The 25,214-nt window shown below is 43.3% G+C and overlaps 1 protein-coding gene across 1 annotated transcript in view; it reads left to right on the forward strand.

Annotated features, from left to right (window-relative positions):
* The first annotated feature begins 8,802 nt into the window (after positions 1–8,802).
* Positions 8,803–25,214, forward strand: part of CMIP (c-Maf inducing protein) — a 131,105-nt gene continuing 114,693 nt past the window's right edge. The window contains exon 1 of the mRNA XM_071440747.1: positions 8,803–9,842. Within this exon, the coding sequence (XP_071296848.1) occupies positions 9,546–9,842 (297 nt within the window). The 5' untranslated portion in view covers positions 8,803–9,545. The remainder of the gene's footprint in view (positions 9,843–25,214) is intronic.

Consider the following 25,214-nt stretch of genomic DNA (forward strand, 5'->3'; position numbering starts at 1 on the left):
ACAATGAATGCTCAGAGACAACCAGCAGCGTGCTCACAGAGGCAGGCTTATATACAGATACAATGACGTAAATCAACACCCAGAAGCATTTATTAAATTACCCAGATATATACACAGAGGGACAGGCAGATGGGTTAAGGCTGCGTTTTTATTGGTGGATAAATGAAAACATCACTTTAATGCCCACAGGAGAGTATTTTGGAAAAGCAGTGGCAGCAGCAGCAGATTTTAAAGGTGATAATATCTCTTTATTCACTCTTGCAGACTAATTGGCTTGTCCTAGGAAAGGTCAACTACTGCTGCATAGCAAGTGTGAACCCATACACATTCATAATCAAAAATCACTGTGAAAGCAGCATAGCAGTCAATCCCAAAATCATCCCCTGTTTCCAGGCAAGGAATGGTTCCTGGAACTTGCATCCCTAAACTCCCACTTTTAATTGTTCTGGACAGCCATGACTTCCTTTTCTCTTGCTCAAAGATATGAGAACAAACTGAATCCCTGTGTACAGTCAGGGGAAGAATTATTCCCAGAACCCAGCTTCACAGCTCCTAATGTATTAAATGCACTTTTCCTTGAATGCCCATCATCCTTCAGGTATGGAGCATTAGGTCCCACACCCAATTAAGGAGGCATTTTAGCCATAGATGTAAGTTAACTGAAGCAGCTGCATGAATTAAAGTGGACAAATATCTGTCTTTTCAGGTCCACATGCAGGACTTCTCATTAAAAACTACTGCTAAGCTAACTGTTATTTCCTGAGATGACCTTGAACCAAGGGACTCACCTGTATCTTCATTATGGTTGCAGTGAGGTGTAAGTTATTTACTATGAGGCCTCTAAACATGACAACTCAGCCCCATCATCCCTGCTTACACCTTCCTACCCACTGCCCCAGTCCTGCTAACCTCACCCAACATTTTCTGTGGTTCTCTTTTCTCTGTTTAATTCAGATAGTGTTTAGGACTGTCATGATCTTTGCTCTTGACTGCAGGACAAACAAGAGGCCAAACCCCAGCTGCCTGCACTCACAAACAAGGCCTGGAACACACAGAATGCCTTTATTCTCCTGCTGTTGATAATGATAACCCAACCCTGCTCCACGCTGCCCACGTTGCATCCACTCCCTTTGCTCCCATCACCTGTGTGGCTGTGGTAAACAGATGTAAATTGATATCTGCCTTGGTGCAATTTGCTGGTGGAGTTAACCAATCCACAAGATGTTTTGCAGCAGCAGCTGTACCATCCCTAATGCTCTCAAGGTCTTAGTAGAGGCTCAAGAGCTGGTGCTGGATAGCTGGTGTTTCCCTGCAATGTCTCATTCTGCATTTTTATCTTAAAGCTTTCTATAGCATTAGGGAACAGCTTAATCCAAATGTACTCTTTTCAGCTTATCTTTTTCATGTTCTGAAAAAATAGCCTTATATAGTGGAAGAAATTTATATATCACAGAAAACACCTCTGTTATGCAATGTTGCAGTAGTTCAGAAATTCTGATTTTAATGGTCAGCTGCAGCCTTGGGCACGATTAAAGTTACAGGCATAAACTGTTTCTTTTTTAATGATTTTTTCTTTGCTTATGCATATACTATGTATATGATACAGTCTGTCTATTACTGACCACCTGTTCTTTTCAGAGAATTCTCTGGATTTTTCAACCTCTTGCTCTGTTGCATTTCATCTGAGGACTGTCCTAAGCAAATGACTTTATTTTTCTATTTTCTGTTGCCTTTTGGATTCTAAGGCCTTCAAGGATATTATACTTTCAAGAAATAATCTATGCTCTGCTGATGGGCAGGTAAAAATGACAAGGTATGTAATGACCAAAGTGTTCCTTTAGCTGTGTCTGTGAATCTATAACCATGAAAGATAACCACATGAAATTGATGCACCTCCCTGTCCTTTGTATCTGTTTGCTTAGATTTCTTAGTCCAGGGGCTGTGTTAGATGTATTTACAATGTTCTTAAAACAACAAAGCTTCCAGCACTGGATGATGTGCATTATCATCAGATGGGAGGTTACTTTATAGCCCAGCTCATATTAAGGTAAGGAAAGGAAGGAGAGTTTCAGCTGCCTTTTGTGTAACATTGTTTTGAAGGGATTGTAACACAGGAATTTCATTATAAAAGCATCAATTAAGGATGTTTTATCTTCTCTTTCTACAGGCACCTCTTCACTGGAGAACCTGTGATACTAATCCTGCTAATACTTGATGCTTTTTCCCTATTCTGCTTTTTTTCCTCCCCTTGGTCTTTAAAAAAATAATCCAAGCCTTTCAGCAGTTCATCCACTCCTAATTTCACTTCCCCATTTATTGCTTCAGTGAGAGAAGATACACTTCCCTAATCTGGGGACTACTTTTTTCTTTCTTAGCTGTTCTTCCTCTGTTTGGGGAAACTTCACCTTATTGTGACAAGCTCAGAGCTCTGCATCATACCCCATACTTCCCTTTGACTTTTTATGCTTGGTTGTCTTACAGTGATGTTTTATATGTGTCAAGAGCTAATAGAGCATTTCAAACTGATTAGCACTTGCAGCTTGGAATGACTAGTAGGGTGTAATCTATTGATGAAATAGGAAATGTTAGCTGGAGGTGGGAACAGTAATGCAGTGTAATGGAAATGGTGACTTTTCACTGCACCCTGCCAAATGATAATTTTTTACACACATCCTGATGGCAGTAAGCAAGAAAGTAAATGGAGGTGGTAGCCTGATGAGAGCTCACCTTTTCCAGGGATTTTTTTCATGCCTGGGCATGTGGGTGGCCCTGGAAGAAGGCCATAAGGAAGTTTAGAACTGCTGTAAGTTGGAAGGGTGAAGGTGAAGGATACCTTAGCTGTACTGTCTGTTTGGGAGAAGCAAAGCAAGAAAAGAAATTTCAGGCTCTTTCCTCTCTGTATCTTCTGCTTTATCTCTTTCCTACTGACTAATTGGTTTTATTTGCCTCTTTATTTCTATTTGTCCAATTCAGATTTAGATCTGATATTGTAAGAGTTGAGACTTCCTCTTTCCACTTAAATTAATCCCTTTACCACAGAAACTGTTAATTCTGCTTCATTTCAGATACATTTAACCTACTTTGTATAGTGCTTCATCCCACTAAATCAGATCTGGGAAAAGTCAGACTGGAGTGCTGCTCAGATCAGCAGATGGCAGGCTCCTTCTAGCAATTGGTACCACCAGCTTCATCCTACATCCCCCTACTTCAGAGCATCTGATGATGACAGGCAGAAAAAAAATAATTCTGCATCATGCACTCAAGAGTGTGCTTTATGTCAGTGAGGAATCAAAGATATATTTGTCCCCAGGGTCTGCACTGCTCACAGTCAGCCCTGTGCTGTAATGTGCATCCACTGGGAAAGCAAGAACCCAGAGACTGAGTAATTTGGAGAAGAGTAGAAATGTGAATGCCAGAGATGTCAGAGAATTGCAAGCTCACAGCAGAGTCTGATTTCCCACTTACTACTCCTCTGTCAGGTGTCTTTCAGAATTACTGTTAGTCTCAGGAGTGGGTAAGGAGAAATTTGGGAAAAAGAAAGAGCTCCTTGCAAATGTAACCTTTATTTTATGCACCTGTGATCAATGGTGCCCTACTCAAGGCCTTCCTTTCCTCAGGGGCAGCTACTTCTTGCAGGGTGGGTTCCTTTAATCTTTATCTATTTAGGTTTAAATGTCAGTCACCCCTTTTGGGAAGCAATTCAGTTGCCCAAAGTTTTATGACTTACTGAATCCTCCTAACACCATCACACTGATTAATTTAAACACACTTCAAATGCAGGACTTCTAGCATTACTGAGACTGCATCTCTTTGATGTTTTAGGTGTTTGCTTGAATGTGTTGTATTCCCCAGTTTCTCTAAAGAGTGGCTTAAAAGTATTTTTTAACAACACAGCATTGTTATGAAAATGAGCTGACTAGTGAGTCCATAGCAGGAATTTGCTCTGAGTCAACAGTGGCAATTTGCAAGCCTCGACTAATGAACTCCATAATCCAGGCAGCACCTCTGTGAATAAGGGAAGAAAGCTCCATTATCTCTAATATGCATCAAGGATCCAAACATGAGAGGAGCAGCTGCTGTGTAAGAGTCTAAACGGATATTGAATACAATTTGGGAATTCCTGCTCCTTGTTGCTCTGCTTGGAAAAACCATAATCTCACATCTTTGAACAGTCAACTCCCAGGGATATGCTAAGCACACAAGAGAGGTGGGGGTTTTTTTTGTTACAGAAAGCATGACTGTGGTAGACCCTTACAGCCTCTGACAGAAAATTTCAGTGAGAGACAGTAAAAGGAGATTTATCTTTTCTTCCCTCTTTGAGAAAAGAGTTTGCCAAGTCAGGTGTTAATGTTGCAACAATGTCAAAGGAACCAGGAGTAATTAATAGTGTAGTAAGTGATTATTATTCCTTTTTCTTGTTTTCTCCTTTAGAATGTAGAACAAATCTGCAAATCCCCTGTGGGGACAGTGGTCAGCACATCCCCTGTTGAGGTATCTAATTGTCTGTGTCTGGCCTTGCCACAGCTGCTCTGTCAGTTCCCCCATAGCATGCCAGGTATCCACTGTATGGGTTTACACTCAGACAAGGTGACTTTAGTCAATATCTTTTTCCTGGACAGGTTTTGGCATCTCATGTGTTTTTTCATGAGTGTTCCAAGCCTCTCACTACTCTGAAACCTGTGCTAGTGGCACTGAGCACTTGACACAAATTGCTGCTTCCTTTTCCTTCAGAATATCACATTTCTTTTGTTTCTAAGACATGGTTGTAGGTGGGTGTTACTAAGCTTAAGAAGGTAGGTCAGGAAACTGCTTCTGTGTTAGCACCCAGAAATGACCTCTGCAGAACACCTGATGGAACTGAGTGTAGATCTCCAAGAAACCAAATGCTGGAAATGCATAAAAAGTAGCAGTTTTTTCTTAAGACTAGAATCCCAGGTATTTGCAAATGATTGTGTTAATGCTCTTTCCTGGTTTTACAGACATACAACTGAGCAGAAGAATATTCTGAATAATGTATGTCACAACTGAATTGGTTTTGGAAAAGGGGAAAAAGAGTCTTTTGCTGACCCAGAAGCCTTGTCTGCTCTAACCTGGTAGGTTTAGCTCCAGTGGGTGTATCCATGGTGGTATATCCCAGGTTTCCAGGCTGCAGTGTCTTTCAGGAAATGATGCTTCTGTTTACAAAGCCTATTATGAAATGGCAGTGAATAATAAAAAGAGGGCAAGATACAAAGAAGTGCAAATGAAAGGGCAGAGTCCAGGAGTAGGGTACAGAACTGGCAGGTGGGTCTGAATTGCCCTTCTGTCAATGTCCTCTCTTCTGGAGAAAACATCTTTACCTCTGCTTACTTCCTTGCCAGCCCCACTTTTTAGTTTTGGTCCAATTGCCCTGATATTTCTGCAGAGTAGAACAAATCCCTCTCTGTCTCCTTCCCTATTCAAATTTGATCTGTACCTAGAGAACCTGACTTAAAGTAGCTTCTACTTGGTAGTAGTATCAACAATAATGAATAAACTATTCAATTTTCACTTTCAGAGGTTGTGTTTCCCTTGTAGCACAGAAATGAAGTATTTCATAGAAAACCTCACAAATTCTTGAATTATTCAAAACTGGTATCATGCCCAGAAGCACCTTATGAGTAGCTAGAAGAATATTTTCACTGATATGCTTTTTATTGTGAATTATTTGCTCAGTGTTTATTATTTAAATGAATGATTGTCTCATATTCACAAGAAATTTCTGGTTTGATTTGCACATTTGGGGGGAAAAAAAGAAAACACGCAGCAATTCCCCAAACACCACCTTGAAATACTGCCAAGCATGTATACCTGAGATGTCTCTTGTGCTGCATGGAGCCAGAAGAGGAAGTCTGGAAGAACAAAAAAGCTGGGATTGCAACTGATCCAACTTCTGTTTGCTATAATTGATAGGAGATATGAGGAAGGGTGTTAATTTTAATGTGCTCAGCCCTGGGTCACACACTGGCTATTTATTGCACGTTGGATGGCTAATGTGCATTTTGGTGAGCTGGGCAGCCAGCAGCCTGTTTCAATTTCACCTGTCTAGACAGGGTTTTGGGTTGCCCTGTTCTGGCAGGCAATGTGAGATTTCATGCCTTGATCTTATCGTGCTGTGCTGAGTTTACTTCAGAGAGAAGAACACCTGCAGCCTGAGAGTGGGGATTCAGGGGGAGCTGCAAATGCACACCATTTGGATCTCTGTCCTTGACAGGTGTTTCTAGGAGTGGCTTTTGCAGTGTCTCAGTGGATTTCAGCACTTTGGAATGGTGGATTTCTAGGCTTGGATCCTTTCAGGTAACTCATGGGTTGATCATTACAGACCAGCCTTTATTTTTTGCTGCTTTGTGTGGAACACAAGTTGTGGAAAACAACTGCTCTAATTTGCCAGGAGATTCACTTAAGGACACCAGACTCTTACATAATGTCCCCCGTTGTCGAGCAGCTCTCAGAGAGGACAACTGTGGTAGATTCAAAGCAGTGGTTAGAGCAGGTGGCTCATTTGCACAGACTTTCACTGGAACAGTCCCACTGGTTTTATTTCTGAGTGAGGTGGTGGTGCAGGTGAGTGTATGAGAACAGTCCCACTATCAACACGATTATCATTTGTACCAGAACAGTGCCTGGGGTCAAACAAGAACAGGTCTCCCTTGTACCAGGCACCCCATGAACTCCTGGAAACAGACAGTTCCTGCACTGAAAACTTGCATCTAAACAAAGCTGTCCTTTTCTACTTTGGTTTGCAAGCATTTTTTATTATGATTTTTATTGCATCCATATTTATAGGTATGAGTAGATCTGGGTTTGTTTCAGGGTAAATGCCTGTGTCATTCACCCCTTGCAGTATATGGTGTACAAAGCTCTGTGGGAACTGCCTGTGATGTTTACTGCACAATGACCAGTCACTTTGTTTAAGTTCAGGAGGTAGGTGGTTACCAGGACTATGAGATACTGATAATTTGAACCTCTATAAAAGAGATTTTTGTCTTCCTGTTGGTTGTATTATTTATGTCATTAAATGAGTAGCTTTCTTCTAACCTTTGCCAAGTTGCATAATTCTGCATTGTTTTATCAACTGGTACTTGGGAGTACTTAGGAGACTTCCTTGCTTTTTATAAATAATTTTGATGCTGACATGCAACAAAAGTCTCCCTCAAATTTTCTAGTAATTGATAGGTTAAAAAACCTTTCTTTCTGAAAGTGTTTAGACAGCAATTCTCCTGTCAAATGCAAGCCTATTTCAACAGAACAGCACTGTAACAACACACGTGATGGACATGCTCGCTGTAATTGTGGTCCAGCCGGTCACGTATTGTCTTTGACAGCAGCCACTACAAAAGGTTTTATGGCAAAGGCTCCCAAGCCCTTCCAGTAGCAGCTTGCCTCTCCAACAGATAATCTGTGTGTGACTCGTGATGAGAATGGATCAGATGAAAGAGCTTTCTCTGGGGTGGGCTGGTGACACTGCCCACAGCTGCAGGCACCTCTGCTGGCATGGTGACCTATCTGAGAGCTATTGCACGGGGAGATGCCACTAGAAACCAAGTCAGGGCACACACTCTGGAAAAATCACCTCACCACAGAGCAAACCCTCTCTCAACCTCCCTTACACTTTTAAGTATTTCAAGTATAAAGGTTTATACTTTCTCTGAATATGTTGCAAGCACGATCTAAAACAGCCTTGTAAATTCCTTCTACATTCTGGACCTTGGTAATACTCATTGTGAGGAGTCCCACAGTTCAATGGCATGTGCATGTGTTACATAAAATGTACTTTCTTTAATTGGTCCTAACGTGGTTGTGCAAATGCGGATATTGGAAACAAGATCTGAGTTCTACCACTGAGAAAAAAAAGCAAGAACCGATGGTATCATTTCTCTGGGCACAGCATCCATATTGCACACAGCATCCCTCAGCTGTTAAGCCGTTTAGAGGGCTTAGAAGGGAGTTGATTTTTTCAATGCCTTTTTTTTCTTTTTAAATAAAGGATTGCGCTGCTTTGCCGTCGATCAGAGGACATTCCACACCCTGCTCAGCACAGAGAAGGGGCTGCTCTCTCTCCCCGGGCTTCCAAGGGCTGCTGCACTGGGGAGCGCAGCCGTTCCCAGTTTCCCCATAGAGGCAGAGGAAAGGGAATGTCACTGCTGAAGTGCCAGCAGCCTGGCACGGGCTTCCTTGGCCATTCTCTGCAGGGGGTGTACAAGAGCTTAACGCTGGCGTGAGGATGCTCAAAACTCACCCTGCGATGATTTGTCACCCTCAAGGAGAGCTGGTGACAACCCCTGCGCCCTGCCCGGACTCCTGCGGGGGCTGCGGGAAGGGGACACGGACCGCACGGAGTCTCCCCCTTCCCGCAGCTTCCACCGGGGGCTTCTCCGCAGGATGGAGGGGCCTGGCGGTGCCCGTACACCTCCAGCCCTGCCCAGGCTCATGACCCGATGAGCCGCGCTAGGCGAGGTTTAGCTTGGACCTTAGGAGGGATTTCTTCACAAAAAGGGTGACGAGGCATCGCAACGGGCTGCCCAGGGAGCTGCTGGAATCACCGTCCCTGAAGGTGTCTAAGGAAAAGACAGGACACGGCACTCGGTGCCGCGGTCGGGCTGACGAGGCGGCGTTCGGTCGCAGGTCGGAGCCGATGATCTCAGAGGTCTTTTCCAACCCGAACGATCCCGCGGCTCCGTGAGGGGCGCGGCGCTTCCCGCGCACCTCCCGCGGCCGCTGCTGCCCGGAGCGGCTCCGCGGCCATTGACGTCAGGCAGGGCGGCACGTGACGGCGGCGGGGCCAATCGCGGCGCGCGGAGCCGCTCCGGCAGAGGGGCTGTGTCGGCAGCGCCCGCCGCTCCCGCCGCCTCCTCCTCCTCCTGCCGCGGCGGCGGCGGCGCGCGTGGGGACCCGCACACACAGACACGCACACACAGAGGCAGGCACGCTCACACACACACACTCACACCCGCTCCCACGGGCGCGCACCCGCACCCACATACATACATACATACATACATGCACGCGCGCCGCCGCACGCTCCCGCGCACACGCCCCGGGGGGAAGGAAGGAGCCGCTGCCGGACGCCCCGCAGCCCCCACCGCCGCTGCCACCGCCGCCGCCGTCAGGAGCCCCCCGCGCCGCCACCGCCACCGCCACCGGCTTTTGTCCGCCGCCCCCGCGGGAGCCGACCCTCTGCTCGGCCGGCGCCCGCCCGGCAGCATGGACGCGGCGCTGTGACCCGCCGGGGGCGGATTGGGAAGTTTGAATAAGGATTTTATCGCTTCCCTTTCCCCCTTCTCCCCTCGGTGCGGCTCAGTCCCTACCCCCATCTTCCCCGACAGATTTTGTTGTTTTGTTTTTATTTTTTTTTCTTCACCGTGCATTTTGTTTTCAATCTACCGCGTGGGGTTGGATTTTTTTCTTTTTGTTATAGTTCTTATTTTGAATTTTATTTTCTTCGGTCGTGCCCGTCTCTACCCGCCGTAGAGACCGGTCCCCGCGGGCGGCCGAGCGCCACCCCCGACCCGGCCCGCGGGGCTGCCATGGATCGCACCGGCGGCTCCGGCGGGGGCAGCGACCGCAGGCAGCCCGAGGAGAGCAAGCCGCTGCTGGGCGAGATGTCCGCTCCCGAGGGGAATAAAATGGGTGCCGCGCCGTGCCGGAGAGCCCTGCTCCACTGCAACGGCATGAGGTACAAGCTGCTGCAGGAGGGGGACATCCAGGTGTGTGTCATCCGGCACCCCCGGACGTTTCTCAGCAAGATCCTCACCTCCAAGTTCCTGCGGCGGTGGGAACCGCACCACTTGACCCTGGCGGACAACAGCGTCGCCTCGGCCACGGTAAGAGCCCGCCCGGCTCCGGCGGCCCCGCCGCGGGGGCATCCGCGGGGAGCGGGGGATGCCCGCGCCCTCCGTCCCCGGGCGGCCGGACCGGGCTGGGGCCGCCGGTGGGCGAAAGGGGGATCGGCTCCACTGGGTTCCGGAATGCCGGCGAAAATCCTGAAAGGATTTTTTTTTTTTTCCCCTTGTTCGTAATCCTGTGGATGTTTATTTTTGCAGTTTCGGTGGTGGGGTTTTTTTGTTATTATTTTCCGAGCAAGGCTACTATTGTTGTTATTATTGTTGTTCAATATTTTTCCTTTATTTAAAAAAAAAAAATTCCTTCCCTCTCAACACGACCCCGGCACACAGTCACCATACCGAGCCCTTTGTATCCGAAACCAAAGTCGGCAGATACCTGCTGGCACCTTGGCCAAGTTGGAGGTGAGGGAGGTGGAGGATGCTTTTAATTCGAGAGCGGAGGCTCGGGTTGTGCGCGGACTTTGCTGTGGTTCAGGCCTGCTCTGGGGGCTCTGCTTTGGCGGTCACATAACCTGCCCGGATACAGGCAATGTGATTGGAAAATATGGAGATTCCTTCAGGGTTTTTCTTCCTGCTGGAAAATGATGCAAGAGAAAAAAATGCGAGGTGGTGATATCAGCGTTACAGAAGATGTACTATAGACGGATGTAGTCTTGGAAAAATATGATTTGTATTTTCATATCCGACTTAAAATTTAATGGCCAATGTTATTGGAATATTTGTGGAGTATATAGAGTGATTACACAGATTTTATCTAATAAGCGATTAACAAAATATATTTTACGCTGATCTTTAATCAGTCGGCACTTGGATCCTGTCTTTTTTTGATTTATATGTAAATGTCTCGTTTTTCTCAATGGCTTCATTCTGGCCTTCCTATAGGACACTGATACGAGAGAGTGGATTGGCTTTTGTGTAGATTTCTGTTAATGGTGAATTTCAATGGATTTCATCCAGCCTGTGCTGTGCTCGGAGGTTGGGTTTTTTCACACCTTGGTACACAGACATAGTGTGTGTAAATGTCTCTTCTGCATCATGCTCTGCTCTGAAGTACTCGGAGCAGGTTTTCAGTGGGAGCTACTTTAACCTTCAGGTAGGCCAGCTGCCTGTTCTCACAGAGCTCTTTTTTGTGCCACAGTGACATCTCTGCTTGCCGTTTCCACTGGGCTCTCGAGGATGTTTCAAAGGGAATATTTCCTTTCTTTGATAGAACTACTGCTTGAAGGGAGAAGCGAGGTTTGGTCGAGCACTGTTGGAGAAAGCTCCTGAGAGACACAAGCACGAGGAGTTTCTGCAGTTCTTCATTTTGTTAAGATACCATCATTGTGGAGGGGGAGTTGAATATTAGTGGAGATGAGGCATTTTCCTGGCAGTATCCATAGCTGATTATTCCCAAGCCGAGGAGGAGGATAGGGTAGAGAGAGGCATGATCACGCTTCAGATGTTGTTCTCTGCAATGTGGCAATACCAGGCATGAAGTTGTATTTTTACAGGACACGTCAAACTCTGCTCGCTGGCAAAGCTGTCACCAGAGAAACCATCTCTGAAAAGATTTCTGAAGTCCTATGGGGCTGTGCTTTAATTAATGTTGAGGTGTTCTCATTCCTAATTATTTGAGGTGTATAAATAGCAAGAAGATACTGAAGCATTGTGCGTAGCATTGCAGGCTCCATTTTGTTGAGCAGTGCTCTTCGTGCTTGCTCTTGTGCCTTATCATTTTTTCCCAGTGCTAACTCACCCTACAAATAGGGTTGATCACAGAAATACCCGTACTTTATTGTGTCAGGTAGTGTCTTTGGTTTCCAGGGGGTAATTAGGCACAAGGGTAAGATCTGCATTCACTTGTTGCCTGACTCTGTGGGTAGGTTTTGCAGGTATCTTTCAGACGTTGGTTCTGTGATACACCTACATTTTAGTCTTTTTCATTTCGAGCTGGAAAGATGAGATTTAAGCAAAATCTCTGTTAATTTAACCCCCATCCCCTACAGAAATGGGGTACAATTCCAAAACCTCCTCAAACTGGAGGTACATATTTGAATGCAACTAATTTGGTTTTCAAGAGCTACAGAAAAATATCCATTCTGCCCATTGAAAGTGGCCGTTGGGAGCACTCAACAGCTTTGATAACAAGGTCATTTTTACACATGGGGCTTTCGACAGGCATGCTGTATGAGCAGCCAGTAATTAACCTTCACATCATCCCTTTGCAAATCCTCTGGCATGACGAGTTTTACTGCATTCTATGTAACATGAATAAAATTGAACAGGAAAATAACATCACTTTGTTTTGCATTTGAAAGCAAAAGATGTAATGACAGCTAAATCCAGATCTGGCAAATTATGTCCCTGAGTATAGAGGATAAGTTATTTGTTGATTCTAGGCACTTTATATCCTTTTTATTGTCACTTGAGACATACATTAGAATTAAATTCTTCTCCCCACAAGCTCTTACTTGTCAGTCCCTGGGTTGCAATATAGAAGGTAGCATTAGTTTGTGTATGGATTATTCATCTATAGTTTATTCCATGAATAGACATGGTATGTGCCCACATATATAAGTCTGAATAATGAGACTCAACCTACTTTTTTAGAGAGATAACCAGTTTTCTTGTTTATTTAGCTACAATTTTTGTGCTGACAAGATAGTTTTTGGTAGCAGAAGTGCTATGCAAGAATGCAGTGGAACAACTGTTAGGCCATCTTATTTAGCAAAATTTAGGGTGGAAGAAAATTATGTTCTCCATGAAGTGCATTTTTTGACATGATGACAAGTGACCATTTCAATTAAAATAAATCCATGTTAATCAAATAAAAATAATAAGTGTATTCTGAATTGGCATATGCACCCAGTTAACAAATGCAGAAAGGTATTAATTTGTGGACAGTCCCATAACTGTAGGTGTTAGGACTTCATCTGATTTGTGTGTGTTTCCATGTTTGTGTCGTGTTCTTATTTCTCAAAGAATTGCTTAAATATAGCACAGTGTCACCATTACAGTTTCACTTGCATTATGTCCAGGGTTTCATTCTGGTTAAGAGTTTTTTGGAGAAAGTGAATACAGGTCTGTAGCTTTTTTTCTTTTTTATTTTGTTACTGTAAATGCTAAAGTCCCAGTAGGAAATTTTGACACTTAAAAACTTTGTTTGTCAGACAGCAGCTTGCCTGGGGATGAATTTGACTTTCTCCCCGGGAGGAATAATGTTTATTTTATAAACACCTACCAAACTCAAATGTAGCACCCTTACTAATTTTTTTTTTTACCAGTGAGATCTGTCCTTGCACAGCTTGAGGGGCAGTGATAGTAAAAACAAATACAGAAACAGAATGAAATGTAATATTTCTTACTTTTTTTTTGGGGGGGGGAGGGGCAGGGTGGGGTTAGGAGTAACCCTTTCTTCAAGAGAAATGTACAATTTGATTTTCAGTAGTTTAAACGTAGGTGTCATGACTGTTCTGTCCCTTTCGTGTCTCTTTTATTTCTCTTTCATTCTTTGTCTTGCACCGGTGGGGAGTAGATGTTGAGGGCAGTGATTTTCAAGTCCTGGGTTGCAGGGAGGACTTGTGATACATATGTATGTGCAGCAGACAAGGAAAGAATAAATAAGTGATTCATTGTCCCTGGCTAGGGATGACCTCTCTAATTCCCATCTGGGAAGATAAGGCTTTATTGAAACCATGAAGTTACTCATTAATATCCCTCAAGGAGATGGAAACTTTGGCTTTTCATGCCCATTTCACATTTCTCGGTTTTGCCTTGGCAGGTGGGTCGGGTGTAATGTAAATGTTTTGTTCAAAGCTGGTGGCAATCCTGAAAAGACTTGGGTTTCTTTGAAACATTTTGCTGTACAGACATGATGTGTGAGGACAATAGTTTATTGACAGGCTGGCTAATTGTAAATGCATTTGAAACAAGAATGTAAGTGGATTAGGGAGCTGCATTTGTGTTTTCTTCTAGAGACAAGAACGTACCCAGTTAATATTAAATGAGGCAGGGCAGAATGATCTGTTTCAAAGAGGAGAAGTGGAGTAGAAAATTGTCTTCTAATTGTTTTTTAAAATTCAACAATTCTGCTACTGCATTTGTTTCAGCATGCTATTACACGTCTTTCCTTCCTTATTTTGGTAAAGATAGAGCAAAAATTCCTATCAAGCTGGACTCATTGTTTACTTTAGCACAGATTCCCATTAGTTAGAAAAACACACTTTTAAAAATTAAATTTCCCTTTAAAAACAATTAGCTCAAGTGGGAAGTATTATGCAGAGCTCAAAAGTTTCAAAACAATCTCACAAGAAGAATTTTTTAAAGATTTCCTGAAAAAGGAATATTATAGTATTATCCAGATTGCAAATAGAATTAATATGAGTTTATAATAATAATAAACAGTTCAGTAAACCAAGTGCTGCCTTTAAGTCCTGCAATGTTGACGAGGCTCTGCAAATGTGACTTCAAACTAGATTGGTGTGTCTGCCATAATTTCATGTATAAATAACAAAGCAATTTTAGATTTTTTTTTTATTTCTTATAATAATGGAAGGATAAATTACAATTTATATTTAATCTTTTTCATGGTTTACTGTTGCAGATGATGGCTTTCATTTGATGAGAAGTGGTACCTATAGGTTTTGGGTGTACACATATTTGCTTGTTCTGTGTTGCTGCTGTCTCCCAGGTTCAGGTGCATCAGAAAGAGCACTGAGTGTTATAATTTCCATAAAAGCCATGACAATTTAGAATTTTCTGCAAATTGAGAACAAATTGCTCCATGTTATCTGTACTGATGAAATTGAGATTCTCTTTCACAAGTGAAGGCGGGCATGTGCCTGCATTAACAAACCCCAAATTTTTCTGAAGACCTGGTGATTTAATGGAATATTGCTTTGCTGTGACAAACTTATTTTATTGCTATATTAGTTAGTAGTTCAACATAAGAAAACCTAAAATGATATTTCTTTAAAGTTGTTTAATGCCTATCAAACATACCTTTGCATATATAGTTCCTGCAGTGGTTAAAAAGCATATTTATAAGCCAGTAGTGTTAAGGTATGTGTTTATATGTCACAGAGCGTATATAAAATATGAAAACAGAAGCTATATTCATTGACAGAGTGAGAGCTCTCAAGGCTATTAGTGTTAGCACCCAGCCAGTAAATTTTACATGTTCAGGAACATAAATAAAAAGGATACTCAGAAATACTTGTGCCTCATTTTTCCTTTTGGCTGGGGAGTAAAGATGTGGTGCTAGTAACTAGGTGGTGGTAATAGTCCCCATGGGAGAAACTCTAAATTGCCTCTGGTCCTCACTGGGACTTGATCCTGCATCAAAGCAGGGCCTGCAAGAGCTCAGCATCCCTCACAGGGCTGGGCCTTTGTGGAGCTCTGAATAATACTTTGTATTTTTTTTTTGTAGTGGAACATTATAACTGTGATTACAGAGTGATGGGAAGAGTCTGATAGATCCTCCAAGGTGGGGTGAATTCCTTCTAGGAAAGGATGTGCTGCCCAGAGAGGCTGTGGCTGCCCCTGGGTCCCTGGCAGTGTCCAAGGCCAGCTTGGACAGGGCTTGGAACAAACTGGACTTGTGGAAAGTGTCCCTGCCCATGGCAGGGCATGGAACAAGGTGATCCTTAAAGGTCCCTTCCATCCCAAACCACTTCATGATTCTGTGAAACTCAACAAGAATGTTTGGTTTTTCAGAGGTGGGAGACTGAGAGTCCCATCTGCATCGATGTTCCAGTGTGCAAGGTTGGGTTTGCTTTGTTAGCAGCTGTGGGAAATCAGAGGCTGAAGGTCTCACCAAAATCATTCACAGAACTGTGTGCACTGAGGGGCCTTTTTGGAGGGAAAAGCTGGTAGGTTTAGTACATAGAAAAGAGGGATTTTTTTGGGAACTGTTCAATTTATTGCATATAAGTTGTTGGTACTTTTGAATTTCCTAGGTAACAGATGAGTTTAACACGATACAATTTCCCTCTATGTTAATAAGTATGGCTAACCTAATAGGGTTTTAGTCATCTCCTCATATAGGATTTATGAGAAAAGAGACCTACCTCAAATAGTTCAAGCCTTTTGGAGTCTTTAGAAGTAATTAGATTGTGGGTTGCATGGGTAGATTGTGGCTTGTTTATTGGTGTTTTGAGCAGTGCTAGTTGCATCAGTTTGGTTCTGTGTGTTCATAGATAACATAGTGCTTGATTCCACAAACAGCCAGGTGTTGGAAGAGGATTGATACTTCAGCATGTATAATCCATTCAGAGAGCTTGTGCATGTATGTGCACTCAATAAAATAACTTATTTTTGCACCGTCTGCCTATGCAGTGTCATTGGCAGCAGTGCTGGCTGAGTCAGCCCTGGCCTGTGCCATTCATTTCTGCATCTGTGCCTTTCCCTGTCAATCTGTCCTTTGTAAGTGCTTAACAGTTTGCAGGGTCAGGTTGAGAAAAATCTCTGTGAGCTGGCTGGGGAGCACTCTCTCTGTTTGAACCTTTTGCAGGGTTGTTGTCTGTCTTTTCACTGGATCAGGGAGGTGATGTGTTTCAGTGCACAGCCCGCCAGACTGCTGAGGAAGAAGAGAGCGGGAAACATGGTAGGCTGGAATTTGTGCCAAAAAAAATGTATTATTAAATCATTGCGTAAAATTTTCCTGTTTTGCACAATATGTAAGAATGCAGGGACAACACCAGGAAAGGGAAAAGACAATTGAAAAGCATATATTATAACTGATCACGTCAGTGGTGAATGAAGTTTCAGCTCTTGTGGTTGTGGAGGAAAACACGAAGTCAGAACCAGATGCTAAGTTAAAAGGCCTTTACTTCATAGGCTTTAAAATCAGGAGCATTTAATAATACTATCTACGTTTTGGAAGAGGGGGACTCATGTTCCAGGATTTGTGGTGTTACCAGTGCTGCCATTTCCAGTACTTAAAGTGATTTGTTGACTTTGCCCCTTGGGCTGTCCCATGAGTGATGGGACAGGGCCAATGGAATGGGAAATACAAGCAGGTAACCTGCCAGGCACGGACTGTGGTGTCCAGGCCACGAGGGTATGGTGAAGGCTGTGTTCTTCTACTTTAATCTGAGTTTTTAGTAAGCTTTTAAATAACATTAAGTATTTTTCCTTTTTTGAGAAACTTAATAAAAAGGCATATGTTTTTTCTGGATTTGAGTGTTTCTGCTAGATGTGTGCCATTACTAACTGAGCTTAAGAAACTCGTCAAGTTGCAATTACTTAAATCTGAACTGGAAGTACACTCAGTCACGTACATTCTTGGTCTCGCTCTGTTGAAATCAGGAGGGTAATTTGAGGAGAGGGATTACCATTCATTGCCTGTGCTGTGAATGGCAGGATGTGCTGTTCAGACAGGGATCACCGTGCAGCTCGCTCTTGGCTGCTGGCTGGGGGGCATGGCTGACTCTCCTCTCAGCTTTGTCCAGCTCTCAGAGCCCCATTTTCTCCTCTGCTTGGCAGATCTCAAGGTGCTGAGTGACCTGCAGTGGTTGGAATGGCTCTTCCAGAGCGAGAGGGTTGCTGGAAAATTCCCTCTTATTCCTGGTTAGAACTGGTGTAGAAGCTGTTGCTTTGTCACCCATTTTATGCCAATGCTGTCCTGGTGGAAAGTGAGTTTGTGACATTCATCTGTGGGGAAAAAAACCTCACTCAGAATCCTCCAGCCATCACTGCTGCTCTGTGGGACATGTGCCAACTCTGTCCTGTCTCCCTTCCTCAGACAATAGAGTTTTATTAAGGAAAAAATGCTGCTTGCTGCCAGTAGCTCTCTTTTCCCCCATTTGGTCTCAAAATTTGCTGTAGTGCTGCTGTGTTTTGTGGTTGTGGCTGGAGTTTGCAGGAGGGTGGATCCTCTACAGGAGCAGCTGCTCCCAGTTCCTGGAAGGTGTAGGAAGATGGTGCTGCTGCCTCTGCTGTTCCCTTGCTTGATATTTGCACCTGTGGCCATTTTCACTTCTGAGGCCGTGGCAAAGTGAGAGGTTTAAAATGGAGCAAGGCTCTTCTGGGCCCTTGGAGCACCTCTCCCGTGTCTGCTCAGAATATCAGCTTGTTTCAGGGGTAAGAGGTCTTGCACTATTCAAAGTGTGCTGCAGCTTCCCTAAAGTTCTTGTTCCTGTGCCTGAGGGATTGCATGATTTTCTCAATGGTGAAAAATTTAAAAGGAATGATTGTGTTCATTGATTAATAGAGCAATAGGACTTCAGAAAAGATGACTAAAAAATGGTTATCTAATGCTTCTTAAACTCCAGATCACTAATTTCTTGATATTAAGAATAGGAATGTTGAATGCTTGACACTGTCACTAAAGAACTTTTCTTTCTTGGATTTCTAGTGCTTAAAGAAAGGCTAGATAAAATAAAATATTTTTCTCCTTTTGAAAAATTTAAAACTCCAACCTTATTAGCACACAGAAATGGATTTAGGTTTTGTAAGATTTTGTTTTCAAAGATGCCACATGTGGTACAGTAAGTGTTGCCTTAGAAGAAAGCTGAGATGAAGCTAAGTCAGAGGGTTTTGTTAAGAATACATAATTGCATTCCCAAATACAATTATTTTATGTTTTGCATAATGTTTTTCTTAGACCTAAAGAGAAACTATTAGCAGATGAGAATGAGATACAGTATTTTTTTCTTAGAAATAATTTCTACATCTTTTGAAGTGTGTGGATGTCCATGCATATTTTATGGATGAGACTTTTATGATGTAAACCCAAAGGTAAGGCAAGAATTGTGAAAACAAAAAAGTGGCCTCATTTTTGATTTATGTGTGACAATTAACATCAACCGAGCAACATTAGGTAATTGCATTTGCAGTGAGACAGTTCTGACAATTTTTAAAAGAACACCTTTTTTTCCCCCCTAAATCTCCTAAGATACCCCATGGTGTGTTCCCTGCAGTACATTTCAAACAATACTGAGCAGGTATTTCTCAATGGTGGAGCTGTGATATTGCTTTTTTTGTTTCTTCCCAGTGTTTTGGCTATTTGTTTTGGCTATTTCAATATAAGTGTTTGGGATTGGCAGGTGTCTCTTACCATGGCTGGTTCCTGCTGTAGTGGAATTCTCTTGTACCACCAGAGTTTCTTGTTTGCTACTGTAATAAAACTAGTGGGCAGTCTGGTTTTGCTGTCTGGAATAAAACTGAATGACTTTGTTATCCATTTCCAGGGATGGGCATTATTAACAGTAAAGTAGAGACTGCTTTAAAAAAAAAAGATTTTGAAACTTGCCAAGTGGACTCCAACTTTTTAATCAAAATACTAAGGGTGTGTAGGTTTTTTCCATAAATATAAATGTCTGTTTGACCTGTGCATAAAAAAGAAGGAGGATTATTTTTGGCCTTTAAAACGGGGAAAAATGATTTTTGGATGACAGTGTAGCTTCATTCTAGTAATCCTTGGGTTTCAGCCATCTCCAAGTGCTTTATGGGTCAGTATTTTTGTATGTGGGGAAAACAAAGAGATGAATGTAGATCTGACATGTTTGCCACTGTTGGTTTATGCTTAGTTTGCAGTTCCTTCTTAGTTGGTGTGTGGATGTGTGGTTCACTCTGGAGGCCCTAAGGTTGGACACCAATGACCAGCAGTGCCTTGCCCTAATGCTCCTGATAAATCAGTGCTGGGAGCTGGAGCAGAAATGATTTTCCTTTGCTTTGTCTGCTAGGCTGCATCTTCCCTCCTGATTTTGATGGCTATTAATTTTGTTAATGGTTGTAAATGTCATTAAAACTCAGTGGAACCGTGGGAGAGTGACTGACAGCAGAACGTGGCCCAGAGTGTCGTGCTCTTCTTGCTACCCTTCAATCTTCCTGCACAGAAAATACCTGCCAGGGAGCCAGGTGCCAATCAGTTCAAGTCTCTGCTTTCTGCAGCATGTGTGCTTTGTGTATTCTCCTAATAGTCACTTCTGACAACCTACCACTTTGCTCTTGCTTCAGAGGCTGTTAAGACTGAATTCAGAAATAAAGAATAAGTCAGGGAAACCTTGACTGCACTGAAATTTTCAGGATGAGAATGAGCTTGCAAAATTGTTAAAGAAGCAGGGTGCTTTTTGTGAAAAGATTGGCAGTTCTCTCTCCCTTCTCAAACCTTGGATTTACTATACAGACTTCTTGATATTGAGCTCATAAATTTAGGAATCCCTTGAGAAGATTAGATGCCTTGACTGCAGAGGCATCTTAAAACCCCTTGTTTCTCTCTGGTACAACGTGAGCTGTAAGAAGGTAGGAAACTGAAAGTAGAACTTCATGGGGACTCTTGAATAGAGGATCTGTGGGAGATAATGCAGTTCCTCAGGTCTCTTTTCCTGGTGGCCCTGCAGTTGTTGTGGCTGGGGATGTGAGTGCTGTTTGCTGCTGTCAGGTGCCAGGGGTGCTTGCACAAGGAGAGGTTTCTGTGCCTGGCTGGTGACACCAGGCTGGCTGTCAGTGATGGGAGTGTGAGCCTGCCCAGCCCCACAGGGCTCTGGGGATGGCTCTGCTGCTCTGTCATCTGAGCACTTTGCTCACTAGCCTGGCTCTGAGAAGGAAGGTGGGAGCAGGGGAATGGAACTGCGAAAGGCCCAGTGGTTCTTGAAGAACAGCATTTACTTTCTCAGCAGAGATTTCCATCTCCTTCCATGGACTGTGTGGAATGAGATCTATCTGTGTCCTTGTCTTGCTGCTCAGCAGTGAAATGCCTGTAGTTTGGGTACCTGTTGATTCCTTGGGGAAGATTAATCAAGTTCAGTGAAGCAGTTGTGTTCCTTATGCACAGGAACGTAGAACAGAGAGGTTTATTTGGGTGTCTGGAGGAAGAGAAAACAACGTCATGTCACAGATGTCGTTCAGTCGTTGTTAAAACCAGAAGAAAATCTATGCAATTGCTGTAAACCTCTGCCTTTAGTAAATAGGTTATAGTAGCACAATTATTGAATTTGAAAGGGAGCTTCAGCTTATTCTTTCAGTGCAGGAACACTGGTAATTCTTCAGATATTCCATACTAAAGGAATAGCCACCCTAGCTGTGTAATAAGGGCTTCAAGTAGTATTCCCTATCATGTTTGGTATGAAATGCAGCCCCTATGTGGAAGGGAAGAGCACTGATGAAATTCCTAGTATTATGCAAGTGCAAATTATGCAGCATTACTTCAGTTTTTCTTTCTATTCTTTGTGTTTCTTTCAGATCCTCCAAGTTTTTTCTTTCTTGTTTGTTTTGGTGTTTCTTCTTTTCTTTTGTCAATGCTGACTTTTGAGGAAAGATTTTAAATTTTTAACTAAAAATTAGTCTGACATCCAGAGCCATGGACCAGGCTCATCCTCTCCTAGAGGAGCAAATGGTTAGAGTGGAGTCTTGGCACTGAAAATCCCATCTGCTTTACAATCAAATAATGTGGACATTGAAGCAAGCATAAAACTTGTGTTGGCACAGAACTTTGTTACTGAAGGTGAAAGTAGAGACACGGTCAACATGTCTTGTCTGAATGAAAACACATTTCCTAAGGTTGGGTAATTAATCTTTTGTGATTGCTGTGAATGAAACAGGAAATAAGGCTGGAAAAGCTTGAAATTAAATGAAATGTGCAGGACCAGACATGCACTTTGGTATTAAATATTGACATACCCCTTCCAGGTAACCACTTTGCCTTTGCAGCCCAGCATTTGGTCTGAAGACTGCAATGTCTTCTTTCAGTGGTGTTTATAGTGAAAAATTCGTTGACACTGGGAGATGTTTCTAGTGGCTTCTTGACTAACACCAGTATATGCTTCTTTTGGTGCTATGTCACTGCCTCCCTTGATATTAATCTCCTGATTTATTGGAAGTGATTCCAAATGTCCCTGGTGACTTGGGTTGACTAATGTACTTTAAATATGGTGAAATCATATCATCTGTTGTGGGAGTTGACCGTGGATCAGGCTGCTCCCTCGTGCAGACAGCCAGCATGGGAAACTACCCAGCCCTTGGTGGTGCTTACCCAAAACCAGGAGCAGGTCCTTGCTGCCCTGTGCCTGTGGGTTGCAGTGTAGGTTGGTCAGTTTTAAACCTGGGATGAGTTGGGATTGAGGCAGCACTAATCATCTGCATTGTCTATCCACTGTGTGTTCATGGTACTGCAGCACAGCCTGAGTGGGCTTGAAGGAGGGAGGGAAAGGAAGGATGTGATGGGAGGAAAGAATTAAAGCAGCTTCAGGGTAGGGGTTGGATGGATCTGTGTGCTCCAGCTGAAGAGGGAACTCTCTGGGTTGGTGGCTGCAGTGTGCCTGTGACTGGAGCATTTTTGACTCATCTGCAAGGGATGTTGTGCCCGGTGCAGGTTCTTCACACGGGGCAGTGCTGGCCCACAGTGTGTGAGGCCTGTGCCTTTGTACCTTCCCTTTTGAACACAGCTGAAAAATGGAGGGAATGTTTACGTTTGGTGGCTTATGTGTTTCCTAATGCCTCTTCATTTATCATACCCACTTTAATTGAGATAAAGATGCAGTGCTGTGTAACATTATCTGGGTTTAACGTCAACCGTTCGGGAGGTTGTGTCTCTGCTTGTTAGATTTTCTTAGCAGAAATAAGAGAACAAACTTACCCTGTGCATTTTCTTGCCTGAACAGTCTGTACCTGGAGATCTTTGGAGTTCTTCTGTCTTGAGACCTCTGTGTCTGATCTAAGGCTCTTGCTGTGCTCAGATTTCATGTTACCCGTTTTGTTATTTTGGAATTGTAAGAAAAACGTGTGCAAACAATGCTCTGCTGTTTCCAAACACTGTGAAGTTTTTCCCCTTTGCTTCCTGTTTTTGTAGCCTGTTTGTGAAAAGACCTTGTCTGCTTTGCACTGGAGTTAGGCTTAATGTGAATGCATTCTGCATCAGCTACTGTGTGTTCCAGCATGCAGGGACCCGAGCTGCTCTTCAGCAAGCGTCATTACTCTTTATTTATGGTAAGAATAGATTAAAAAAGACTGGTGCATGTAAAAGTGAAAGCAGAGGCACTGTTAAATTGTGCAGTCATGAGCTTGTTGTTTCCCTTCCCCCCAGTATGCAAGCCAGTTAGTAACCTAGTGATCTATACATGAGGCTTTAATTGGATATATGCCCAGAATACAGATTAATATGGAAAAGCTATAAAGGCATGGGTTCACAAACTTGATTTGACCACATGAGCACTGTCTGTGTGATCCCATGTGGTATGTGTGAGGGATTCTCAAAACAAAGAAATACCTCAATGTATTTGGGCAGATCTGTGTGTAAACCACGGGATACAGAGGTGATGTCTCTGCCTTAAAGTCAATAGACTGTTCATTAAATAGGACTTCTTCAGCCTTAGGTGGGGCTTAGGTGCATCTGTGGCCTCTGTGGTACTTGACTTCTTAAATTTTAGTTTTGGTAATTGCTGGAGGTTTCTCTTTACAATTGGATATAATCTTGGCTGCCTCTGGAGATAAGGGGGGGTGTGAATCTCTCTGTAGTGAAATAAAAACAAGCAGATGTCTGACTGCAGCTGGCTAGAGATAAATCATTTCATATAAACTTGCCTGGAGAACATGATTTTACTCTTCTATAAACCTACACTCCAGAGGGAAGGGAGAACCCCCATTAGTCAATGACACCCTCCTGGCCTAAAATTCCAGTGTTTCTAGTTTGCAAATCACATGAAACACAGACTACTAGCTGTATTCAGCAAAAGCTTTCTCAATTTTGAAAACACTTGTAACATAGATTTTGTGTCTCTTCTGGGGATTTTTTATTTTTAATTAAAATTGCAGTATTCCTAAATGTGTAAAACCAGCCACAGTCGTGTCCCTATATTCTCCAAGCTAGTTTAATATTGGTAAAATCTCTTTTAAATTGGCATGGTATTGCTGTAAAGAGTTTGGTGGCTTGGGAGAGCTGATGAAGAGTTGCAGATGAAGCTGCTCTTCCTGACCCATCATGTCATGGGGAGCAGTAAGGCATTCCACCTATCTCAGAATTCTGTTTTTCCTCCCTACCCTGCTCTGCATGGCTGTTTGGCACATTATTCAGTTGCTCCCTGAAGGTGGTGGGATGGAAATGTTACCTCCTGTAGCAGGAGCCCTAATCAACATGAGGAGTGGGGAGCTGGTGGTAAATATACTCCCATAGTTTCAGAAAATAAGGTAACCTTAATTAAAGCTCTGTGCAAGTAGTTTCAGTGTTTGAGTCCAGCCATTTGCCTGAAGAAGGCAGGGAATAGTCCTGAGCTCTCTGCCTGCAGCAAGATTGTGGGAATTGAAGTGACTCATTCCCAGGGACGCAGCAATGGGAATGAGGCACTGCTGTGGCTGCAGATAATTCCCTGGAAGTCTCCGTTGTGCAGAATGCATTAATTGAAGAGATTCATGAGCTGCTTAATGTCACATCACTTCATTTCCTCATCAGGGAGCTGAAAGTCTCATCTGTGTCGGAAAAAGAACAGGATCTCTCTGGTTGCAAGTAAATCTTGACCTCTGTAGAAAGAGTTTGTTTGTGTTGTCCATCATATTTGCCCTGTTGCTGTGTAGCTTGAATTTTCTCTTGCCCTACTACCTATCAGCTGTGGGGACAAAGTCAGCTGTGTAAAAATGTGCATTTCTGAGTGCCCAGAAATGTGAGCAGTGGAGATGAGGAGGGAACTGCTGGGCTCTTCAGTGCAGTGCAGCAGAAGGATGGGTGGTTCCTGCTTGTAGCTGATCGCCATCTGCAGCCATTGCATTGGCCACAGCAGTAAAAGCACATATTTATATTTAATAGAGAGAGGGTGTATCATAGGATAGCCCTGCAGAGACCTGGAAATACAATGATTTTGTGTGGTCTGTGCTGGAATGGATGGGTGCCTGTCTCCTGCAGACAGTAATGTGTTCCTGGTGCGTACATCTGATGCCATTTGTAGGCAGCAGAACATAAACACTGCAGCCCACCATTTGCAGATTTAAACTGGAGAAGAGAATGTGCTACGCTTATGGAAATGAGTCTTGCTGTGTGTGATATCACACAGAATCAGCTGTAATGTGATTCTGGGTTTGCCCAAGTGCCTGTTTTTCTGACTCTTGCCCACTGCAGGCTTAGGTGAGAGCTAGCATAGAGTGGGTCCCGTGGCATTTGCCATGGTTTATCGTGTGACCTCTCAGGCTGTGCTTCAGACTGAGTTTTTATTAGTTTGATGGCATGGCAAACATTACACAGAAAAATACAGTTTACCACTTGCATAGCTACTTGCTAAAAGAAAAGGATGCACTTTTCTTTTGACTAAAAATTAGCCAAAATCAAGAGTCCTGCATCTCGGTTGAACTTTTGAGTGTAAAAGTTATATCTTACATCTTTTGATTTGATCGTTGGCCAAGCAGAACTGGTCAGTGAAAGGAAATGCCCATTTCTGTGGCTTT

The sequence above is a fragment of the Agelaius tricolor genome, unplaced genomic scaffold (assembly GCF_023055355.1).
Source record: "Agelaius tricolor isolate 1412-34295 unplaced genomic scaffold, bAgeTri1.0.p SCAF_15, whole genome shotgun sequence".
Taxonomy (NCBI): Eukaryota; Metazoa; Chordata; class Aves; order Passeriformes; family Icteridae; genus Agelaius; species Agelaius tricolor.